Raw genomic sequence first — 15,830 nt, forward strand, 5'->3', positions numbered from 1 at the left:
GGCTCTGAGTCTACTTTCTCATCTGTAAAATGATTTCTTCTCAGACTAATTGAAGAGCAGCAGTCAGTCTGCAATGACAATCTTTCCTCAATAGGAGTTCTATATACCACAAACATCAGAGGTCTGCCCCACCCCTGGGGGAGAAAATGGGACTAATAATATTTGCACCTTCTACTTTGCAGGACTGTTGAAAGACTTTAAATCTAAAACACCCTCAAATATTGACTATTATTACTGTAAACAGTAGGTGCTTTAAAAATGTGGGCTGATTGGTTGAATGAATTAAGCAATCACAAGCATTTGTTAAGGGCCTAGATTTTAAGGCCTGATAACCCGGCTGGGCTCAGGAAATCCAAAGACAAAACATGAAAGGACTGCCTTGCTATTTCCAGAAAGCTCCTGTGAAGGACGAATGAATGCAAAGTACTTTGGTAAATAACTTTCTCTTTCCTGCCCTCATTGTTTGAAACTGTGAAAAGGAGTGAGTTTGAGGAGATGGTCTCTAAGGTCGCTTGCAGCTTGAAAATCCTGTGGTCTGTGATCCTGACCCCCGTGGCTAAGGCGCTGCAGACCCCTGCTTTTGGTGGGACTCAGATGAGCTCAGCAAAGCTGCGAGGTTTTCCCTGCAGAACCTGAGCAGTTCCCCAGGCTCCCAGATGAAGCTCCTGCTTCTGGGCAGGCATGGGGCGTGTTCATGGGAGGGCTGCAGTCACTGCCGCTGTTCAGGCGGCGGCTTTAACACTAGATGGCACTGGAAAGAGAGCGGCCGCTCTGCTCGGCCCTGCTCTGCTCTCTGCTGCCTGCTGGCGTGCCTTCCTCTCCCAGCCTGCACCTCTCCCCGCCGCAGCTGATGTGGTCCAGGAAGCTGCGTGAGCCGTCTCCGGAGCTGACTGCGTGAGATGTTTCTGGAAGAGAGACCCCAGGGCAAAGGGTCCTGACCACTAAGCAAGCACTCTCTGCTGGCCATCCATCCGTTCCCCTTGCTGGTGCCTGAGCCCATCCTGATCAGGGGTGAGCCGGTGGGGATTTGGAGCTGGGAGGAGATGGTTGGGCCATCGTCCTACTTTCCACCTTCCGTGATTGGCAAGCCCCCCTGGAAATGAACAGGGCAAAGGCTCTCCCTGGTGGGGTCCCACTGCCCTGGGGATCTCCTCTGAGAGATTTCTTGGGAAATGATTTCAGCAAAGGAGGAGAAATTAAAGGCCAGCCCCCTGACCTTTTGCACTGATTTGGCCCCATTTTCAAGCCTATGAGAGCTGACTTTCTCTGCTTTCTCCCTTGATTCAGAGTATCCCAGTTGAGATGCTGGATTCACTTTCCCTCCTAAATCCCCTACTCTGCTGCCTGTGGTAGCATCTCCAGGATTCATGAGCCCCTGGGAGGACCTGGTAGCTTCAGGGGACCAGACAGAGGGAGAAGAGGCAGCTGTATCCCTTTCGCAATAAAAACAGAGAAGATGCACCCATCCCAGGGGGCCTTGGCTGGGTCCAGCCTGAATCACCTGTTGGGGAACCGGAAGCTGATGGCCATGGGAGCTATGCTGGGATGGCTGCTGATGGTCCACCTCCTGGTCAATGTGTGGCTACTATGCCTCCTCTCAGTATTGCTGGTAGCACTGGGAGGCTGGGTGGGCTCCCAGGCCATGACGGGGGTCACTGGCCGACTGCACTTAGAGCGCTTCATCACATTGCCAAGTTGCCCTACCAGCCCTGAGGCTGAAAGCCAGCTGGACCAGGAGATCGACCGCACCATTCAGAAGATCATCCGGGACTTTGTGTCTTCCTGGTACCACACAGTAAGTAATGAGCCGGCCTTCGAGGAGGAGGTCCGGGCAGCAATGACAGGCATGGCCCAGGAGCTCAGGAGAAGGATGGGAATGGTGGACAGGCAAGCTCTAACACAGAGGGTTCTGATGCTCTGTGGCTGCCACCTGCAGAACTACATTAAGGCGAAGGAGGCCACAGGGAGGCTAGGTACCCAAGTTGAGCCATCTCAACTTTGGGAAGCGTACTGTCAAGCTACTGCCTCCCACCCCGCTGTGCAGAGCCCCAGTACAGAGGTGAGCTATGCCCGGGGCATTGTGGATCTGATACTCCAGGGCCTGGCACCCAAGCCCCATCTGGAGACCAGGACAGGGCGCTATGTGGTGGTGGAGCTCATCACATGCAATGTGCTTCTGCCACTGATTAGCAAGATGTCTGATCCAGATTGGATCCACCTTGTACTAGTTGGCATCTTTTCCAAGGCCAAAGCAGGCACAACTGAAGAGGCCAAGTCAGACTGCCCGGCAAAACAACCCAGTCAGCCCCTGGTACCCAGGTCCTTGCCACTGACTATTCCAGTAGAAAAGCTGCCTGAGGTGAGAAGTCCTTCTCCAGCAGGAGGCTTGACCTTCCCAAACCACAGTGGGCCGGAAGGGCCAGGGGGCTACTCTCCAGAGGTGGAAGAGGGCCGAGAGGCTCTAGAAGGGGACCTGAGTATGGAGTCAGAGGGCAGAAAGCCTGGAAATAGTGCGTCCCACTTCCTGCAGCCAGATACCCGTGGCCCCCTCTTCTTGTGTGAAGACTCAGAACTGGATTCACCACTTTCCGACCTGGGCAAGGACACAGATCCTATCATGCTCATGACTCCCAGCGACTTCCTCACTGACAGGCTTCAGGATGCCCTAACCGCCCTGGAGGGTGGCACAGACGCTCTGGAGCCAGAGGAAGGAGAGGGAGCTGAAGGTACAGAGACTGAGGCAGACGCAGGCTTGTTGGCCTCCATGCTCAAGCCCTGCCCAGAAATCCAGATCAACTCAGCAGAGAAAGGCAAGGAGCAAGAAGACCTCACCTCCCTGACAACTCTGCTGGAAGGGCCAGAGAGGACCTGTCTCACTCGGCCGTCGTGCCTTGAGAAGGATCTGGCGAAGGATGTCAATCCCCTGGACCCCAGCCTACCCCAGGTTTTGCTCTCCTCCTCTCCAACAGGTCCCCTAAGCTCGGCCACCTTCAGCTTTGAGCCCCTCAGCAGCCCCGATGGTCCAGTGGTCATTCAAAACCTACGGATCACTGGAACCATCACCGCCCGGGAGCACAGCGGGACCAGTTTCCACCCCTATACTCTCTACACAGTGAAGGTAAGGGTGTCATGGGTTGTGAGTGTGACTTACTCACCATGAGCTTTGAGGAATAGCAGGGAAAAGCTAATATTCTTGGGCAGGGAAATCTGAAGACAAACTGGTTAACATTCAATGATTCATCTTCAATTCTATAGGCTTACACGTGTGAAGGGTTTGAAGTCAAGTTTTAGTCTGGGACAGGTCTCTGACACTTCTCATCCAATTGGTCTGCAGATTTTCATGTTTACCTAAAAAAAAAAATGAAAAAAAAAACCAGAATTAGGAAAGAGAATCTGCCATAGCAGCAGCAGCAGCACCACCACCACCACCACCAAATTCATTTAACACATTGCAAAACAAATTTTTTTTTAAATTAGCTATTCTTATAAATTCTATATCCTATTCCATTAGCATAGACAATCAAGAATTGACTAAATTACAAAACAGCATTACACTCTGATGTAAAAAGCACCACATACTTTGTAATTTGTAATTTTGCACAAATGAAATGCTCCTCATTTTGGACACACTATATATTATGAATCTGAAAAGTGGGCACGTGTTCAATACATTTGTGCTATGTCTTAATATAAATTATCTTGACAGTGAATGTGGGTGCCTGCTTCAAGTATAGTCAGCAACCCAATGTAATAATTATATGGTGATATATTCAGCTCCTTTGGGTTGAAATATCATGTCCATGTAATGGACTCCCAAATCTATACATCCAGCTCTTACCTCTCTCCTGAGTAATCCTGCATCAGTCAGTCAACAAGCATTTATTAAGCCTTTACTTTATGCCAGATTTTGTGCTAAGCACCAGGAATATAAAGGCAAAAACAGTCCCTGCCCTGAAGGAGCTTACATTCTAATCAAGGAGATAAGAAACAAATAGCTTAAAAGGAAGGTGCTGGGAGGGGAGGGAGGCTAGAAGAAAGGGAAAAGACCAGATTTGAGCTAAGTCTTGAAGGAAGCCAGAAGGCAGAGGTGAGGAGAGAGAGCATTTCAGGCAGGAAAGACAGTCAGTGAAAATTCCTAGAGTTGGGAAATGGAGTATCTTGTTGGAGACCAGTGTCCCTGGATCTCAGAGTATGAGCTGAAGAGTAAGGCATAAGAAAACTGGAAAAATAAGAAGACTAGAAAGGTATCACCAGCTGCACGCTAAACGTATCTGCCTAGATATCCCATGGGCAGCTCAAAGTCAGCATATGTAAAAAAAAAACAAAAAACAAAAAAACCAAACCTCATTATTTTCCCCCTAAACTGACCCTTCCCCTAATTTTTCTATTTCAATTGAGGACATCACCACTCTTCCAGTCACTAAGGTTCAAAACCTCAGTCATCTCTGACTCTGCAGTCTTCCTCGATCTTTTGTTTAATCACTTGCCAAGTTTCATTGATTCTACTCCACATCTCTCAATCTTCTCTCTCCTCTCAAAGTCACCACTCCGGTTCACTTTTTTTTTTTTTCCATCTTCACTTCTGCCTAGACTACGGAAATTGCCTCCTAACTGACCTCCTCATTTCCACGTTCTTCCCTCTCCAATTCTGCCTTCACAAAGGTGCCAAAATAATCTTAAAATACAGGTTGAGTTATGTCATTCCCTCCCCTGCTCAGAAAGCTTCATTGGCTCCCGATTGCTTTTAGGATAAAATATAAACTTCCCCGCCACTTAAAGAACTTCATGACCTGGCTCTAATCTATCTTTTCAGACAGTTCTTCCCCTTCCTCATGTACTCTGTATTATGACCATAGTGACCAACTTGCTGTTCTCTGCGCACAATGTCCCATCCCCCACTTCAGTGTCTTTCTGTAGGAAACGCTCTTCTCTGGAATGTTCCACCTCAACTTCTAGAAATTCTAGCACCCTTCAAAGTTCAACACCTGGGCTACCTCCTGCACAAGGCCTTTCCTGATTTTTCCAGCTATTAGTGGTTTTTCCTTCCCTAAAACTACTTTGTAGTTTCTCTAAAACTACTAATCTGCATATGTGTTGTCAGCTCTTTGGAGGCCAAAACTTTTGTTTTTGTTTCTGTACCCCCAGTGCCCAGTGCATCAAGAGCCATATGGAGATGGGTTCAAGTCTTGACAAATCATTTAATCTCTCAGTATTCTAGGCATCATTCCTTAGACTTTAAGTTGCAGAGAAGATGCTCACCTGCATTGGTAGAGGAAATGTCCCTTATCTGGGAATTCTCTCTCTATAGAAAACCACAGATCCAATCCTTTTCCCTTTCCCCAGTGCCTTGCACATAGTAAGTCCTTAGTAAATGCATGTTGAATTAAGTTTAATTAAAGGCAGAGCAAAGGAACCTTTTGCCACCAGACCCACAATTCACTACTATGTATCCAAGAACTAAGTGATTAATAAGGCCAAAACCACATGGCATAGATGTTTAGGAATGTTCATTTCATTAATTCAAGTCATTCATTTATTCAACAGTATGAGACAGCCCTTGACAGTGAAAACAGCAGTGGCCTTCAGCAGGTGGCCTACCATACTGTGAACCGTCGCTACCGGGAGTTCCTAAACCTACAGACCAGGCTAGAGGAGAAGCCGGACCTACGCAAGTTCATCAAAAGTCAGGATCCCCAACTCCCTTCCACATTTCCCACCCTTATATTTCCTGTAAGCTCTCCACATCCACCACAATGCCCTGGAGATGGAGAGTACTCCTTGGCTGATTGCTAGAGGACCTGTGGGCTGCATAGGCAAAGAAAGATGGTCACATTCCATTTCCCAGAGTCCCTGAGGGGGCTTCAGGAGATTTGGAATTTTCCCCAGAAAAGAAGGAATGACTTTTATTCTTGGCCAAGTCCTCATTCCCTGACTTCCTTATCCAGAGGTTCCACTAAATTGAGAAACTTTAAGAACTTTCAAATTTGCCCCCAAGTTCAGAAAGTTAAGTACGGCTTGGGAAGGGAGTGGGGGCAGGAGAAGACTACCCCAGCTGTTACTAATCCGGGGGCTGAATAGCTAGTCAGTATTTTATCCAGGTACCATTGGTTTTTGTGGTCATTTTGTTAGCTGTCTCTGGGCATAGGCCTCTCCAGCTTCCTTGTCTCTAAATGTAATACCTACCTCAGGAGGCTGTTCTAAGGATCAGGTGAGATAATCTCTGTAAAGCACTCGGTAAACAGTAAGGGACTCCATTAGCACCAGGGTGCTTTGGAAAGTTTGCTGGATTTATGGTAAGAAGCTGGAATCCTGACTCTGACCCTTACTTACCACCTATGTGACCTTAGGCAAGTCACTTCTCCCTGAGGTGTTTCCTCATCTGTAAAAGGAAACGGTCATATTGGATGCTCTGCCTCTAAATCCATGATTCTGAATTAGTTATTAGTCTCTTCTTGCTCAACTTCCCTTTCAGCTATTATACTACTGCTACATGGAGGGTAAGAGGGAGTAGTGAAAATAAACTGACTACTTCTGTGACCTAGAGCCCAAAACACAAAGGCAGCCACAGATAGGGTAAGGAAGGAAGATTCTGCCTGAGAAGCAGGATGGTATAGTGGATAGAGAACCAGCCCTGAACTAAGGAAACTAAGAGTTCCAGTCCAGCCTCTGACACGTCCTGTTTTGTGTGATCCGGCTTGAAACACTTGACTTTTCAGTGTTCTAGGCAGCTACTAAGACAAAGGTTCTTAACCTGGGACCTCTGAATTTTCTTTACTTAATCTTTTTAAACTGTGTCAATATAATCTGTTTCCTTTTAGTCCTGTGTATTTTATTTTATGCATTTAAAACCATTCTTTTGAGAAGGGGTCCATAGGCTTCACGGGCTGCCAAGGGGGATCATGATGCAAAAAAGGTGAAGAATCCCTCTTCTAAGACAGTAAGTTGCTGATCCACATTGATAGAGGAAGTTCCCTCCCGTAGGAGTTTCTTTTATCAATGAGATCAGTCCCTAATCTCTAAGGAACAAGACTAAAACAGCATTTAAATGAGTTTTAGATTTGTCTCTAAATTTGTTATGTATGATTGTTTTTACCCATAAATACCGGAGGTGGGCTCTGTGCTGTGCTCAATACTGTATCCACATTTCTTTATTCCTTTTTCAATGTGCATAAAAGTCCCAGGGGAAAAATATTCTGTTTTCTTCTGCGACTGTAGCATATGTGTATATGTGTGTGTATATGCATGTATGTATGGTATATGTATGATGTGTGCATTATATGTGTATTCATATATATATAACATTTATGAATGAAGGGGATGTTAAATAAATATTTGTTTTAATAAACTTACACCACAAATTATTATTGTTTTCTTAGACGTGAAGGGTCCCAAGAAGCTCTTTCCTGATCTTCCGTTTGGAAATATGGACAGTGACAGGGTAGAAGCCCGTAAGAGTCTTCTGGAATCATTCCTGAAGGTTGGTAACGTTTCTGCACTGAACCCAGAAGCAAACAAGTCCTAGCTGTTCTCCCAAGTTGGGCAGTAATGAGAGCAAGAGTCTAACCCCTGTCTGTTCTTGCTTTTGCAGCAACTATGTGCCATCCCCGAGATTGCCAACAGTGAAGAAGTACAGGAGTTCCTGGCTCTCAACACAGATGCTCGAATAGCCTTTGTCAAGAAACCTTTCATGGTCTCGAGAATAGATAAGGTACCAGTGGGGCTGATGGGCCCAGTCTCAGTTTGTCTATCAATATAGAGTCTGGAGAGTCAATGGTCAAGAGAACTGTGAAGAGACCTGAGTCCTCATGGCTGTGGTGGAGTAGATAGAGTACTGGGCTTGAGGTGAAGAAGAGCTGGGTCCAAATCCCACCTCATACACTTACTAATGTATGACCCTGGGCAAGTCACTTAACATCTCTGTGACTCCTTTTCTTCATCTGTAAGATGAGGGGGTTGATCACAGTGGCCACTCTTCTTCCAAGTCTAGAACAGTGATCCTCTGATCTTAGTTGTATTATTTACCTGCACTATTATGTGAATGAGTGCCCATTCCTCAAAGGATCCCAAGATTCTAGATTCAGAGTTAGAAGGGATTTCAGGGTCAACGAGTCCAAAGGTATCCAACATGTGACCCACAACATTCTTGAGTCCTGCCTGAACTAGATTAAAATGTAATTGGGAAATATCTAGCAAAATGAATAAAAATGCAATAAAAAGTAGATAATATTAATATAGGAACAGTTAGGTGGCACAGTGGATAGAGTAGTAGTCCTGGAGTCAGGAAGACTCATCTTCCTGAATTCCAATCTGGCCTCAGACACTTACTAGCCTTGTGACCTTGGGCAAGTCACTTCACCCAGTTTGCCTGTTTCCTCATCTCTAAAATGAGAAGGAAATGACAAACCACTTCAGCATCTTTGCCAAGAAAACTCTAAATGGGGTCACAAATAGTTGGATGTAACTGAACAAAAATATTAATATGTGAGTTTCTAAGTCAGCATGTGGCCCACAGGGATCCTTATCCATAGTTTAGTGACCCTCATTTCTATTTAACTTTGACACCACTCACACCAACCAATCCCCTCACTCTAGAAGTGAGGAAACTGAAGGTAAAAGAGGCTTAGCAGCTCATACAAGGTCACACAGGTGGTAAATGGCAGAACCTTGATTCAGACCAGAGCTTCTGATTTCAAGCCCAGCACGTTGTTCATTGAACCAAGAAATCCATCTAGTTTCCCTCTTATGAAAAACGGGGACTATAATTCCCATCCCTTTACATAGAGAACATGTCTTACAATGGGGTGATACATTCATGGTGGTACAGGGTTCTCACTGGTTCTCAAATCATACCACCTGGGATCAAATCCTACCTTTGATACTTAACCTATGTGACCTTGGGACAAGTCACTTAATCTTCCTTTGCCTCAGCTTTTCTCATCTGTAAAAGGGGGGAATTGAGCAAGAAGGCCTCTGAGGTCCTTTGTAGCTCTGGATATAGGATCTCATGATCTTATATTCAAAGTGTCCACGCTGTTCTATTTCCAGAGGTCTTCTTTGTGGCCAGAGGATTTTAATCATTATCTTGCTCTAGGGAAAAGTAAAAAAATTCATAGAGATGATACACATGTGGCTTTCTGACCAGGAAGACCTGATTGTGCAAATTGTGATTGTGTTTCGTTTTGAGAGTATTTAGGGCAGCTAGGTGGCACAGTGGATAAAGCACCGGCCCTGGATTCAGGAGTGACTCTGGACAAGTCACTTAACCCTCATTGCCCTGCCGAAAAAAAAAAAAAAAAGGAGATAGAGAGAGAGAGAGAGAGAGAGAGAGAGAGAAAATGTAGAAGTATTTGGAAACATGTTCATCTCAGCTCTCTGTTCTGGACTGTGTCCCATATTCTTGAATCTTGTCCTCTTGCCACACACTTTCATTGGCATAGTTTCTAAAGTGGTCTTGCCATTCTAAATGCAGCAAGGTATATTCAAAATTTTGAAAAAATTTCATTAAAAATATGAAGAAAGGGGAGCAGCTAGGTGGCGCAGTGGATAAAGCACCAGCCCTGGATTCAGGAGTACCTGAGTTCAAATCTGGCCTCAGACATTTGACACTTACTAGCTTTGTGACCCTGGACAAGTCACTTAACCCCCATTGCCCGCCAAAAAAACCAAAAACAAACAAACAAACAAAAATATGAAGAAAGAAAAGGGAAATATCTAATGGCCAGTAGGCTAGGCTTCCAGTCATGCTTTGCAGGGAACACCTGCCATGTGACCATGGATGCACAAATCCATTCATCTCTCTGAACCTCAGTTTCCTTGTCTATAAAACAAAGACAATAACGCCTGCAATGCTCATGTCACACAATTGTTTCAAAGGTCAAACAAGATCAAGTAAGTTAAGTACTTTGTAAATTTTAAAGTAATATATATGTTCCCATATATAATATACAATAATATACACACACGTGTGTGTGTGTGTGTGTGTGTGTGTGTGTGTGTGTGATGGTGGGCAAGTGATGGGGATGAAAAAGTGGCAAGGGTGGTCCCCCAAGGAAGCTTTCTCATCAATAACAAGAGTAATAGATAGATAGATGATAGATAGATAGATAGATAGATAGATAGATAGATAGATAGATAGATAGATACATACATACATACATACATACATACATAATAAATGTGTATATATATATATATACATACATATATGTATGTATGTATATCACTAACAGGGCAGCTGGATGGTATAGTGGCTAGAGTGAACTGGATAGATTCATCGTCCTGAGTTCAAATCTGACCTCAGGTACTTACTAGCTGTGTCACCCTGGGCAAATCACTTAACCCTATTTGCCCTGGTTTTCTGATCTGTAAAATAAGCTCGAGAAGGAAATGGAAAACTCCAGTATCTCTGCAAAGAAAACCCCAAATGGGGTCATGAAGAGTCAGACATGATTCAAACAATTGAACAACAAAATATTATTAATTATAAAAGTAATAACTGATATATTTAATATCTATATCATTAATAATAAGTCACAACTGATATATTAATATATTATCTAAACTTATATATCCATTTATATATTAAAATAATATATATCAGCTTACAGATAAAATTTAAATATAAATTATATATTTATTATAATATATAGTATATTATATGCATTTAACATACACACATACAGATGTAGATACACATACACATACACATACATGTATACATGAGAAAACTCCTGGGGACCACCCTCCCCAGTTTCTACGCCTTGCCCACAGTGTCATTTGGCAGCTCTTTCATGGTTTATCACTCTATTAAGGAACCAGTTGGCAGCTACAAAGAGAAGCAAGGGGAATATTTACTGTGTCATTGGTTTGCATTTTTGACTTTTCAGCATTGCGGAGCTCTAAAATAGATCCCCATTTCCTATTTGTGCTAAAGCTTTATGTGCCATGGTATGGCTGTAGCTTCAAATACTTCTATCTGTGTATCAACTGGTCAATCAACAACCATGAATTAACAACTTTTTACATGTCAAGCCTTTTGTTAGGCCTGGGTATACAAAGCAAAGATAGAGCAGTCTCTGTCCTCAGAAAATTCATAGAGCAGAGGTTCTTAACCTGGGGTTCATTGATTCCTTAAGGGGCCTATGGTCTATGAACTTGAAGGGGGAAAAAAATCACATGTTAATTTTCACTATCCCCTAACTCAGGGATATTTAACTTTTTTCTGGGTTATAGACTCCTTTGGCAGTCTGTTAATGCCTGTGGAGGCCTTCTCAAAATACTGCTTTTAAATGTATAAGATAAAATACCTAGTATCACTAAGGAAACCACTTATACTGAATTTCAATTACCACACACACACACACACACACACACACACACACACACACACACAAATCATGGACCTAGGTTAAAAATCTCTGATCTAACTGAAATGTAGCCCTTCCTTCAAAGGTGATAAAAAAAGGTGAAATCCATAGACTTCACTACACTGCCAAAAGAATCCGAGTCCCAGAAAATATTAAGAGCCTCTGTTGAGAAAGCAATGCTATATAGGGGGGAAAGAGAATAAGGAGTTATTAAGTAAACTAAGTGCCAGGCATGTGCTAACAAGTACTTCACAGATATTATCTCATTTGATCCTCACGATAATGCTGGAAGGTAAATGCCATTATTATCTCCATTTTACAGTAGAGAGAACTGAGGCAGGCAGAGGTTAAATGACTTGACCAGAGCCATACATCAAATAGTTCACTGAGTTATCTATCTATCATACCACCTAATTGCCTCTCTATAGAAAACAGATACAAGGTATGGTTTTGAAAAAGAGGGGCACTAAGCCCTGGGAGGATCCGGAGAGGCTTCAGGTGGGAGATGGTGTTACAGCTGAGTTTTCAAGGAGACGAGATTCTGAGAATGTGTGTGAATGATGATGCTAACCTCAGCTCCTTCATCCCATACAGATGGTAGTGAGTGCCATAGTAGATACCTTAAAGACTGCATTTCCTCGCTCGGAGCCCCAGAGCCCTACAGAAGATCTGAGTGAAGCAGAGACAGATGGCAAGCCTCAGACAGAGGGCAAGAAGGCCAATAAGTAAGACATCTCTTGGCTCCTTGGAGCTCTGTCTTGGGACACTGGCCTTGCAGTTGGGCTACCCCCTTGATCCTGATTCAAAGCAACCCTGATCTTCAAGGCCAATACGGGAGGAAGAATCACACACCAGTCTCTGTATAAGGTTAATCCCAAGACTCACAAGTGATGTTAGTAAACCACCCCCTGGGGTGTCAAAGGGTAGTAAGTGGGCAGCACAACTGAATGTATGTTATTGCCACAGGCAACATGGAACCCATGGTAGTTTGGGATTCTTGGCAGGGATGAAAACTCTAGAATCTGGAATTTTTTCCATTACATTTTCCTAGGAGAGTAAAATGATTTCCTTGCTCTCAAAAATAAAACCTTAGCTAAAAGCCTACCTTTATTTGCTATCATTTCTGCAAATCTTTGGGCAGCTAGGTGGCACAGTGGTTAGAGTGCTAGGCTTGGAATCAGGAAGACCTAAGTTCAAATCTGGCCTCAGATACTTAGTAGCTATGTGACCTTGGGCAAGTCACTTCACCCTATTTGTCTCAGGTTCCTCATCTATAAAATGAACTGAAGAAGGAAATGGCAAACCACTCCAGTATTTTTGCCCAAGAAAATCCCAAATGGCGTCACGGAGAGTTGGACATGACTAAACAAAAACTGCAAATCTTAAGGGGACCATATGTAATTAAGACATCATTAGAAGCTGAAAAGAAAAGTCTGCAGAACCTATTTTAATCATTGGGTTTCAGACTAAAGAAAATTCATCTTACCAGCCTTAGGATCATCAGGCATTGCCCTAAAAGTATTTGAAGCCAGCATCAACAGAAACACAGGAACGCCCCCTTCCCAGGACTCTTGTTTGCTTCAGGGACCCTGCAAGGGCTCTCTCTATAATCATGATACCTTTAGTAACCTTAAGGCATTCAGTCAGTCATTCATCATACACCTTTGTCAACATAAAGGGATCAATGTCCTTACCTTGTCATTACCCACACCTGTATATGGGTCCCTGGTGACAACTGGACTTATGAGTATTCCATGTTGTAGAGTATCAAGATGCCTGCTTCCTCCCTGATTACTTTGGGGCAAAGCCTCCAAGCCAAGGAGGATAATACAGTCTCAGAAATAGTGCCGGCAAATAAGGACAGTTGCTTTCATATCTTTCTCCTGTGTCGCCTGTCAGATGTCCAATACTGCAGTCAAATTCAAAGGTGTGGGGAAAACCACAGCTCATTCCAATGCTATTTAGCTTCCAGAATGCACAATCTTTTCAGAATCTTGGTGCATAGTGCCTAGCTGTGGTGGGACCAGCAGAGAAGTGCTGAAGTTTGGCTGTGTTAAGATCTGAGAACAAATCATAGGATTGTTGGAGATCAAGATCCATGTCATTTCCTGTTCTGTGTGCCTTTTTCTTACAGGTCTAGACTCAGGTTCCCGTCTAGCAAAATCGCTCCTGTATTGAATGTGGCGGAGTCACATGAGAAGGTCCTATATTGCCTCCGGGAAAGTAACGTGGTAAGGAGAGAACTCCCAGGGAGCCTCATGGGGCAGTAACCATTATGTTTTATCAATAAGTGGTTGGGAAATTCCCAGAGCCAGGTTGGGGCTGAGGCTCTGCAGCTGAGAATCTATTGTCTTGATAAAAAGTTGTGGTTGGGAGGGTTTCTTTTTCTTCTGTTACTCCAACTTGGTTGGTTGGCTTTTAGAAGTGCCCTAGGCTTATGATAGAAGAGAAGGCATAACTAAGGAGGGAAACCAATACTGGGAAGGAACTGCCTACCCTAAGGTAAAATACCTACAGTCCAAGTGTATGAGAAGTATTAATTAAGGGAGAGGTCATTGCGGTTGCAACTTAATTAGTGAATAGAAGTTTTCCTCTCCAGGATGAAGGTAGATTAATATTACTGGGATACACTATGACCTCTAGTGTAAGTGGACCCCAAGGGTGGGTTGAATACAGCTGTATCTGATCCCTGGTCCTTTTCCTACTGCTGGAATTCTCCCTACCCACCCATGCCAATTGATTTCTCCAGGAGTCAGACATCCTGTCGATTTCTGGGATGGAGTCATTCCTTGTAAAGCAGAGCAAGTTCCTGGAAATACAGGCAGAAGAAGCCTTGGAAAAGGATTGTGAGCAGACCCCCAAAGAATGTACAGATGACTGCAGTGAGAGCCCCTCAGATGATGCTGCTTCACCCCTGGATGGGAGCAGTGACCAAGGTAAATGACCATGCCCCTGCCTCAGAGGGAAGTAGGAGCCAAAATCCTGTCTCATCGTGGGACTTTGTGGTCTCCAGAGTGTCTGAAGGTCAGAGGGGAGACACTCACCTGACTAGCATCACAGACTTAGAGTTGGAAGGGACCTTAAAGGTCATCTATACCACCCTCCCCACCTGATTTTATAAATGAGGTAATCCATAGGGTGCTTATTTTAGGACCACTTCAATGCTTACAAAGTTCTTCAAGCTTCTGAGGCCTAGAATGGGTTCATCAGAACTCAGTTTCCCTTGTACAAACAATCCAGGCTCATTTGTGCATGCCAACCTCATGCCAGGGTCTTGCCTGGTGCAAGAACAGCTTTAAATCTTGGTGATGCTATGAGCCCTGGAAAAAAGCTGGTAGGAAAACAGATTTCCAAGATCCAAGCATGCATCTCAGCAGGGTCAGACACTTGCAGGACTACTTGTAAAAATCACAGGTAATGTCTTATGAGAGTCTTAGCCACTGAGGCAGCTACGTGGGGTGGTACAATGGTATCAAACTCAAATGAAATGGATCCTTGCAGGTCATGTATTGACTTACAAAACCACAGGTTAGCATTATCTACATTGTGTGGTATTTTAATGTATTTTGTTAAACATTTCCCAATTACATCATATTCTGGTTCAGTTTGGGCAAACAAATTTAACAACTCCAATATGGTGGACAGAATTTTGGACTTGGAGTTATGGAGACCTGAGTTGAAATCCTGCCTCAGACACTTATTGGCTGTGTGACCCTTGGCAAGTCATTTAACTTCTTTCAGCCTCAGTTTCCTCATAAATGGGTATAATACCAGCACCCACCTGAAAGGCTGGTTGTGAGACTCAAAGGAGATAATGTACACAAAGTACTTTGCAAACCTTAAGACACTACAAAAATATCAGCTAGTATCATATCTGCTGCACCATGCTAGGCACTCGGGACTATCACAATGAATGATGGCATGGTCCCTGAGTCTCACATTCTCTTTAGGGTAGGGTGGGGCGGGGGGAGTGCTGACATTTCCTCAGAAGGTATGATGCCTCATGGTGCAGGGGAAATGGCCTTGGATCTGAGCTAGAGAATCTTTCATCCTGGCTCTTCTATCTGTGACATCAGACTACTTACTCAGCCTAAGACTCAGCTTCCTCCCCTTAAAAAGGAAGGTTTAGACTGAATGACCTCTAAAGTCTCTTCTGATTCCAGATCTAGCATCTTGGTGGGTTCTTTTGTTTGTTTGTTTGTTTGTTTTGGTGAGGCAATTGGGGTTAAGTGACTTGCCCAGGGTCACACAGCTAGTAAGTGTTAAGTGTCTGAGGTCGGATTCGAACTCAGGTCCTCCTGAATCCAGGGCTGGTGCTCTATCCACTGCGCCACCTAGCTGCCCCTCAAATCTAGCATCTTGTGACCTTGGCTCTGACACATACTAGCTGTGTGGACATGGGCAAGGCAGGTAACTTCTTAGACCCCTCTCCATGCCCTCTGAAACTCTCTGAGACTAGGAGTG

At 44.2% G+C, this 15,830-nt stretch overlaps 1 protein-coding gene across 1 annotated transcript in view; it reads left to right on the top strand.

The window, feature by feature from the left end:
• Positions 1–809: 809 nt before the first annotated feature.
• The window catches only part of SNX19 (sorting nexin 19), a 70,542-nt gene continuing 55,521 nt past the window's right edge, over positions 810–15,830 (top strand). Inside the window, exons 1-8 of the mRNA XM_043992028.1 lie at positions 810–1,011; positions 1,288–3,118; positions 5,545–5,683; positions 7,377–7,477; positions 7,589–7,708; positions 11,961–12,091; positions 13,501–13,597; positions 14,116–14,302. Coding sequence (XP_043847963.1) covers positions 1,457–3,118; positions 5,545–5,683; positions 7,377–7,477; positions 7,589–7,708; positions 11,961–12,091; positions 13,501–13,597; positions 14,116–14,302 — 2,437 coding nt within the window. The 5' untranslated portion in view covers positions 810–1,011; positions 1,288–1,456. The remainder of the gene's footprint in view (positions 1,012–1,287; positions 3,119–5,544; positions 5,684–7,376; positions 7,478–7,588; positions 7,709–11,960; positions 12,092–13,500; positions 13,598–14,115; positions 14,303–15,830) is intronic.

The sequence above is a fragment of the Dromiciops gliroides genome, chromosome 3 (assembly GCF_019393635.1).
Source record: "Dromiciops gliroides isolate mDroGli1 chromosome 3, mDroGli1.pri, whole genome shotgun sequence".
In the NCBI taxonomy this organism is placed as follows: Eukaryota; Metazoa; Chordata; class Mammalia; order Microbiotheria; family Microbiotheriidae; genus Dromiciops; species Dromiciops gliroides.